At 36.4% G+C, this 9,358-nt stretch overlaps 1 protein-coding gene across 1 annotated transcript; it reads right to left on the bottom strand.

The window, feature by feature from the left end:
* Positions 1-1,404: 1,404 nt before the first annotated feature.
* Positions 1,405-2,004, bottom strand: LOC125856985 (agamous-like MADS-box protein AGL62). Its single transcript, XM_049536646.1, has one exon. It carries the CDS (start codon positions 2,002-2,004, stop codon positions 1,405-1,407), a length of 600 nt encoding a protein of 199 aa, XP_049392603.1.
* Between the last annotated feature and the right edge of the window lie 7,354 nt (positions 2,005-9,358).

Here is a 9,358-nt window from a genome sequence, read left to right as displayed (position 1 = left end):
AAAAGTTGTGACTTTTATCAAAGGTGGTGACCTTTTCGAAAGATTGTGACTTTTTCAAAGGTTTGTGACCTTTCCGGTAAGGCACAATAAGAACCTTTTCACAATACCCTTTATTTTCTATAAATTGAGGAATTTCCTCTCATTTTAAAAATAGAATTTCTGAACTTCTTATTCTACTACTAAATCTAGTATTCTAAGTGTACTTTACTGTTGTTGAGTGGCTCGCTGACACCAACTTTTTGGGTATCAATACACTGGTGATTGAGATCATTCTATCCTGGGAGGACATATTCCAAATCAAACCTCAGATACTAGATGGGAATAATTTTCTTAAGGGGACATTGTGCATTCAGTGGGCTTGATCTTCTTTCTGTTTTTCCAGATTCTGGTATGTGTTACAGATTTTAGATTTGTGAATTAATTTATGTTTTTCTGTTCTTCACTGGTTCATTAAACTTTGGCAATTTCGTGTTTCTTGCAAAGTTTGTTGGAATCAGTAAGATTCTTTAAACACAGATTGACAATAATTCTTCTTTAAGAAAAAAATATTTCGTATATTTTTCCTAATTTGTTTCTGATTCTAGTTTCTCTACTAGTTTAAATTTTCTAGTTGTGAAAGTGTTCTTAAACTTTATTGTGTCTTACTACGTTCTTCATAGTTTTGTTCTAAGTATGTTTGGAATACAAGATGAACAACACATTAATCTCCTTTTCTGCGAAATCATTGGAAGAACTCTGAATCTAAAAGAGCTAAAGATTTTACAATCCATTGATGCGATCATGATTTTCTCTAGGGATATTTCCTTAGAATGTACTTGGATACCATTGGAAGTCATAAGTTTGCTGGCTAATTTACCCAATCTCAAACGGTTTTATGCATTCGCTGGAACAAATTGGACACTAAATGAAGATGTTGTGTTTCGCAAATTAAAATATCTACGAATTGTAGAAGCAGATCTGCAAAGGTGGGAAGCAGGTAATGATAATTTTCCGATGCTTGAGTGACTAATACTGCATGCGTTGCGTAATCTGGAGGAGATTCTCGAGAGTAGTGGAGAAATATATTCTAGCGCGATATATGATAATACAGGCATATCACGTTTTTTTCTAGAAGTTTGTAATATCTTGATATATGTTGATAGAGAATAGATTATATGTTATGCAATTGATAAAATCAACATGTCAATGGACTAAAAACATAACATATATAATTAAAATTACTAACTTCGACGGAATCATAACTGATGAACACAACACTTAGTACTGACTTTGACTGAATCATAACTCATGAACATTTCATGATGATCACCTCAAATGACAAATGAACCTAGACACTTAATATAATATTTAAGTTTATAATTTTACTTTCGACAATTCCATAACACGTACAGTAGTAATTGGGAACTATGGAAGAAGTAGATCCACTAACCCTATTAGCAAAGGTCCACCAACATTGAGTCCATATGAAGAAGTTAACCTAACACAATTAGAAGGAGTCCAGGCACTTCCCAATGTCTGAAATGGGAATGCATTATTATTCACCATTTGTGCCTCTTTTTCAACCTTCTGCTTTAGAATTTCCAATGCCTTCTTCAAGTGTTGAAGTTGGAATAAATGAAGTTCTTCCATAGGAGATTGCCACAATCGACCATTAGCTCTCTTCCTAATTTCTCGAAGGGATTCTCCGCGATTTTTCTCCATCTGGAGAATCCCCTCGAGGTTCACGATTTGTTGATTGTGGACATCGTTATTTGGTTGAGGGAGGTTTCTCCCAAGGAACCTCTCCAACAACGGGTTCACGCTAGGGTGACCAAAGGAGAAAAATCCTTTATCGCCCGGGGAATATACCACTATGACAATTTCAGCACCACATAGCATACAAAGTTCACCAGCCTTTTTGAACAGACTAGCACGACGCTTAGAAAACGTAACTTGTAAGTTCCTCACATTCTTCATTTTCACCATGTCAACCCTTTGACGACCCTTGATGATCCTTGTTTTCATGTCTAAACTATCACTAAGAAATTGTGATTTTTGGTCTTAACACCAACAACTTTATATAGGAAATTGTATTTTAAAATAACTTGGGGAGCCTAGAAATTTATGTTCTTTCCTTTTATTGCATAGAAGAAAATTATTGAAAATGAAAAATATTAGATTCACTTGCCCTTCATTCTTTGTCTCGGTAGATATAGACCTTATTATCATAGATTCATTTGCCCTTCATTCTTTGTCTCGGTAGATATAGATCTTATGATCATAATTAGACGATAAATATTTTCCTAATTAGAATTATATTATTGGATTGCACTTGACCGCCATTTTATTTGAGAACATTTTAAAAAACTATATTAAATGATTAATAAAACCCTTAATGTTTTAATAGTAACACGAATTTTGCATTTACCATTGAATTTTCCTAGTCAATCATCACTTAGGGACCTACAATGTATCACATGCATCAAGCATATGCGGGTGTTTGGATTTATAAATATATCAACAATACTACATTCAATAAATATCACAAACTCCATGTAGTCATATATTTGCCTTTTTAATTAGTAAATGTTAAACAACTCACATTTCAAATATTATATTGATTTGTATTGGATTTATTTAACAACAAACAACTCTCTCTAAATAATAAAATTTGTAAGGTAATTTATTTAAATAAATTTACTAGTACAAAAAATAAACAAAATTGTTAAAAGGATTTGAGGGGTATATCTTTACACAGATTAATACCATGGTATTACATTCTATGTGTTCCTAATATCACCAAATGTAAGGTATTAGCTAATCATTCTATACCATGTAGGGTATATAACTAATTCATGAATTATTTATACATAGACATAATATTAAAATGAGTACGAGAAAATGTATTTTTTGGGACTGTGATCTTTAAAGAAGATTTATAGTTTGCCATATTTGGAAAATTTACTTATTGCTGGTTAGAACTAGAAGAGATTCATAAAATTAGTTACGGTGTGAGATTCAAGGCTGAGTGTAAGGTAGGATTCTTGAGTGATAGACACATCCTAATTCGCCTTACCACTATGTAAGATTACGTACATGTCATGTCAAAACCAACATATTTTTGAAGACTAAAGATGGGTATACTATCAAATGCACTCTAAAGCATGGGAACCTAGTTCAACCTAGAGGCGAAAATTTCTACTGCCTTTGCGTGGATCTCTTTTCCTTCCCTATCACCGAATTTTTTCATTAAAGAACTCTTGTTTACAATGGCCAATGTAGTGGGAAAACCTTTACATGTTGACATGGCTACAATAAGAAAATCTAGACCTAGTTGTGTCAAGGTAAAAGTTGAAGTCGACTTATTGAAAGAATTTCCCAAATGGATCAATGTTGGAGTTAACAAGACATCTTCTGGGGAAAACATCTTAACATGGATAAAAATCTTATACGATTACAATATTGCAAATATTGCAAACTTCAAGAAGGGAGCATGATTTATGTCGAAGGGGTTCAAAAAGATAAGTAAGCATACTAGTAGTATTCACAAATGAGTGGATCGGGGTGGGTCAAATATAAACAGATCGGATTTGATATAAGCAACTAAATAAAATTCAACTCTACCTCAACACAAACAATAAAATCGAGGATGAGTGTGTAACACCCCAAAAATTTCTAAGTTAAGACCTGAACTATTTTTCATTTACATGTAGGGTTATATTGGGTGATTCTTAAATTGCCCATATATGTGTAAAGGTAAATTATTTAGTGTGGGAATGATTTTGGATATCAATTAAGGTCACTAGAAACTCCTAGCACAAAGTTGAGTTGAAAGTTTCCTTACCGATTAAGTTTTGATATAAGATTCTTTGGGTCAACTTCAAATGACCATATCTCTTAGAATATAAAGAGTTACATGGCCCATAACCTAAATATCACTATAAATATCAGTAAATTGCTCCCTAGATCATCATATTCTTTTATTTTCTTTTCTTTTCTATCATTTGTTGTTCTCTTTTCTTCTTCCTAGATAAACATATAGATACATGTCGTCAAGAAGCTAACTGAGGAAAAGAACGGATAGCTCCATTATGAAATTAAAAAGAGAAGCTTTCTTACAATAGAGTTCAAGTGTTAAGCTTAGAAGTATAAGATATGACCTATATATTCCTTTAGATCTTTTTTATGTTAGCTTATAATTTTAAGTTTTTCTTTTCCATTTTGGAGTTAAGGTATGGTTGTCCAAAATAAATTTGGTATGCAACCCATATTTTTTGTAATTCTGTATCATTTTGCATTGTTATGGAATTTATTTCTTTGTTTTTGTGTTATTATTCTTTTAAGTACTACTTAATTGATAAAACATCTATTAATACATGAGGAGTTTGATAATACTTGAATAGTTTATGTAATATGTTTTTTTTTAAAATACAAGTAATTTAAATAAAGATTGCTAAAAGATTATTACTTTGAATGAAAGATTTTAATTGTGTTACTTTGTCGTCTATCTAACATAGTGTTGCAACACATACATATATTGTTCATTTTCACCCTTTTTGTTTCATATTTTATTTTTCTACAATTTATACAAATGAGATTTAACAATTTAATTTTCAAATTAAAATGAGAGTTACATTTACATTTGTGTTGCACTAAGCCTAATACATAAGCATTGTATATTTACGGTAGCTTTCCGTAGTATTAAAATTCAAATGGTTGGTATGATGACAATTTTGCTTTTGGACATTTTGGTTGTTTCTTTATGAATTCCTTCGACCTTTAATTGTTACTACTAAAAACTATTCCTCAAATTAAAATCATGTAAAAATTATTATGCGAATGGGGTAATTAAGCTTCATTTTGTTTAGATTTTAGTAATATAAGTCAACAAAAACAATCTATTAAAAGTGGAAAGAGTTTAAGTCATAAGTTGAATTACTAAAATGTTTTTTTTAAAAGTATGTTTATCATTTTATTTTTTTATAAAAATTAATTTTGTATTAAATTTAGTTGGAAAGACCTTTCATCTACCTTTAGACCTGTAAAAATTCTATGAACTTTTTATTTACAAGTTTAATATGTGTCACGTATTTATTTTCTTCAGTTTCAGCTTCCAACCGTTTAAACATATCATATTCTTTATCAAATTATATATACCTTATTCAATATTTGATTGATGCACATTAAATATTATATATATATATATATATGTCACGACCCAACTCACCGGGCCGTGCGGGCACCTACCACTAAAACCTAGGTAGGAGAACCCTCATATCCCATTGCTAAAACATACGGAAGATTAACGAAAAACGGAGATAAAAGAATCAAAGGGTTTTCATAAATAAAACTTTTAAACAATTGCGGGTTAAAACTTGTAAAGTAACTAACACCCCCAAGGATATAGTCTAAACAGGTACAAGAGCTACTAAGAGTATAAACTGGGCATACATAATAACAAAAGACACAGCTCCCACCATACGGAAGGAAAACTAGAAGTTGTTGAAAAATTTCTTCGTCTTCACCTAATGAAACATCACCAATCTGCATCCAGACTATGCCAAAAAGGCATAGCAAGAGTAGTATGAGTACAAACCAGACGTACTGTAAGGCATCATCGGCCAACCTGACGCCCACCACATAACATAAGAAAATCAACCAGTAAGAATATGCCATAAGCCACTCGCTCCTCCACCTTTACATCACTTGAATACCTCAGAACTTACACTAGTACTTCGTACTACTAACCATCTCTTCATTCAACCCACTCACTAGTTTCTTGATCATAGCCTAGACATTCCAACACGCAGAAGAGACCACGAATGCAGCTACAAGCATTCCGACTAACCACCCATTGTATACCATTATTTTCTATTTTATATTACCCCACTTTCGTCATGTGGTACATTATATCAATCTTGCTAACTATTAACCACAAACCCCCTTTCCATCTTTAAACGTATTCTAAATGGACAAGTCAAACCATCACCCACTCTGATTACCCCCCAAACCGTGTCACAAGGAAATACTCAAATCCCATACACTACCTCTACTTCTTGCCCTCGCAATATAACTAGGTCATCATAATCACTTACAACCATGGTAAAACAATCATCAAATATCACTTACGAACAACACTCAATTCATCATTACCAGATGCACAAGTATGTCAAGTCATTGGTCCTCTTAAGGGACCCAAACCCAAACTGTTAGCGTACCGGAACGTGGTATCCGATCCAATATTTATGCCGGAACGTGGCAACCGATCCCATAGTTATGCCGGAATGTGGCAACTGATCCAAGTTAGTGTGTCGGAACGCAACACCCAATCCACAATCACAATCACAATGTATATCATCGCAATCGTACAACAAGAGTGATTCATAACATATAGTTCTTCGTTCATACTTATTTATATTAGATGTGATCGACAAGCTTCGTTAACATATATGCACGTATTATAATGAAGCAAGAACAAACATACATAACACAATCATAAAATCATAACCATCACCAATAAACAACTCCTCGACGTATATCATATAATCATTATTCCAACCATACTTAGCCCTAGTTCATCATCTAAGGCTTCTTAAGATTTAATCATATTTCATTCGGTGCATGAAGGCCTACGCATAAATCCTACTGCTTATTTACATATATTATGCAGTGGGCACAAATTTATAACTACTCAATTTATAAAACCTAGCCTACCTGGGCGCCAAGTGGTTGCATGGATTTTGGTCTTTGATTCTTGTTTTTGGGACTCGTGACGGTTGTCTTGACCAAAAATCCGCAATCTGTCGACATCCTTTCGCTAGAAATCTCTCTCCATCTTTCCCAAGCTTGGAGCAGCTTTTTGGGGGTTTCTAGGGTGTTTTACGACTAATTTAGGTATTTTAGGAAGGAGGAAATAATAATTCGCATTACTTACATTTTCCCTCGCCTATCCCGCCCTGACGACTATTTTTCCCATTGTGGCGCTGCCGCCCTAGCGGCATCTGGCCCGCCTTGGCGGGCCAATGCCCCAGAATTTCCCGAATTTTTGCTTTTCCTATTTAACAACGGTTCGGGTCGTTACAATAGATACCAATTTACCCCTCATTCGTCCCCAAACGACTAGTGCATGGATAATCACACGCCCTACTTTGGGGTACTTCCAAACTAACGAATAGGGCCATCATGAAACCATGAAGAATATTGACTTTTCAAATAGTTGACACAAGAAAGGTACTATACCCAAAGACTAGAAGAAAATTGCGGCAATACACGAAGAAACAAATGTGTTTAAATTACACATCCTGACCTGCCAGGATGGCAGCCCAACCGCTGAGGCGGGGTCACTGTGGCGAGGATCTCCCGCTGAGGCGGGATATTGGGAAACACTAAAAGGGAGGAAAGGGAAAAATTTCCCATTTCTCCTTCTCTATAGACAAAAGAAATCCCAAACTCTCTCGATTCACTTCGTCCCGTACATCGATTTCAAGGTATATTCTCATTCTTCACGCTTCTTCAATTCACAGTATACTTAAATACGATTGCATGCTGTTAAAAATCGATTAGAAACGGTTTTAGGGAGGTCATTTTCAAAATAAACTCTAGTTGCTAGGTTTGATAGAAAACGTAGCATGAGCACTTCCCTTACATCCCCAACGTTTCTACAACATCCTGGGCGTAAGGATTTCGTAAAAATATGGTTAAATTGGTAAAAAAATGGGTAGGGGAAGTTGAAGGGTCTCTTGATGAAAAACTCTGTTTTGGGCATTGTTTAGCAGTTTATTTTATAATATGGTTGCATATTTAGGTTCTATGATAGTTATTATACTCTGATCTGCTGAAATTCTGTTGAAAATAGGGATTTTGGGACGAAAATACGCCATGATCGCGCCTGGTGTTTGTTCTAGATGAAGGTCGCTCTGGCGACTTTCATCCTGCTATGGTGGTCTCCATCATCCTGCTCTTGCTGAGTTTTGGCCGCTGGGGCGGGATAAGCTAGACCAGTGGCCTGCATCCCCTTAGGATAATAAAATTTCTCCTTTCTTATTTAAGCCAAATATAGCCTAATTTCTCGAGGTTCTAACATGGTTATCAACTTTTTGCAGGCTCTCTAAATGGCATGTCGAAATGAGGAAAACCTATTTTCTGTCTGATTCTAGGATATTGCTAGTCAGAAGAGGCATCATGACAATACAAATACACGGTTTTGCTGTGAGAGAGGGTTCATGTTACTCAAGCTGGAGGAGAAGGCGCCTACATTTTATGCTCGCCTGATGGAGTTCGGATGGACTCCACTGACTGAGGCTCCCCCGGATGCACGTTCTACTTGGGTGAGGGAGTTTTACGCCATCCTTCCCACTTTGTGATGGGGCGATCTTCACCCTGTCATCCGTATCTAGGAAGTTGACATTCCCCTTAATGCCACAAATATCAATGAGGCGTTAGAGTTACCCGAGGTCCCGAATACTGAGTACGAGGCTAAGCTGCGGGAGATGGACCTGAGTTGACTGAGGGACACCCTGATTGAGCCTGCGCATCAGGATCAAGTTTACTTGGCTACTGCCGAGGGAATTACTAGCTCAGATTGGTCAGTTGATTCTAAGAGGTAGCTACCCTCCGTTACTAAGAGAATTCGCCCATCGGGGAACCGTATCGACGTGACCTTTCCTCAGGCCTTGGTGGTGGCGCGCTTTATACAGGGCACAGAATTGAATGTGGGGGCACAAATCATTTCGGAGTGCAAGATGTTCTATCGGGGCAACAAAAAATCTTTCTTCTACCAGGACTTATTACTAAGCTATGCAAGCAGGCGGGAGTGCCACTTCTCGACACCGATGATGTATTACCCATGGATCTCCCCTTCCACCCTCTTTTGATCAGGTTAGGTTCTACTTCTAGGAGCAAGAGGAGGAGAATGGGTAGGGCTAGCAGCAGTAAGGCGACCGTGGATTCGGACGATGAGGCCCCACTCTCAGGTGCACGGGTCGAGGAAGATCTGGCTACCGTTTGAAAGAGGTTGGGGAGTGCCTTTGCTGACTTCACCCCGGTTCCACCCAGCACTGCCCTAGTGGTCGAGAGGCTCTGTTATGAGATATGCCAAGAGCGGATGAAGAGTCTAGAGAGGGATCGTCCCATGGTCCAGATATAGAAGACCGTGAGGACCATATTCACTTGTGTTGCCCCTGGTCAAGAGCTTCCCCGAGTCGAGAAAAGAGATTTCCAACACTTTACTATTATGGATAAGGCAGTGACCGGCCTGGTACCTCCGAAGGATCTAGACTCAGATTTTGACACCACCCAATCTAAAGGTTCTTGATTTGTCTTTCGCCCATCTTGGGCCTGTAAATTTTGGGACAACCTGGTTTTTATCTTTTCGACTTTC

Source organism: Solanum stenotomum, chromosome 2 (genome assembly GCF_019186545.1).
Source record: "Solanum stenotomum isolate F172 chromosome 2, ASM1918654v1, whole genome shotgun sequence".
Classification (NCBI taxonomy): Eukaryota; Viridiplantae; Streptophyta; class Magnoliopsida; order Solanales; family Solanaceae; genus Solanum; species Solanum stenotomum.
The sequence above is the reverse complement of the archived record's forward strand: the minus strand, read 5'-3'. Positions and strand labels throughout refer to the sequence as shown.

Bases quoted from the DNA above. Each gene is read 5' to 3' on its own strand.
- LOC125856985 (XM_049536646.1), bottom strand. From the start codon at position 2,004: ATGAAAACAAGGATCATCAAGGGTCGTCAAAGGGTTGACATGGTGAAA.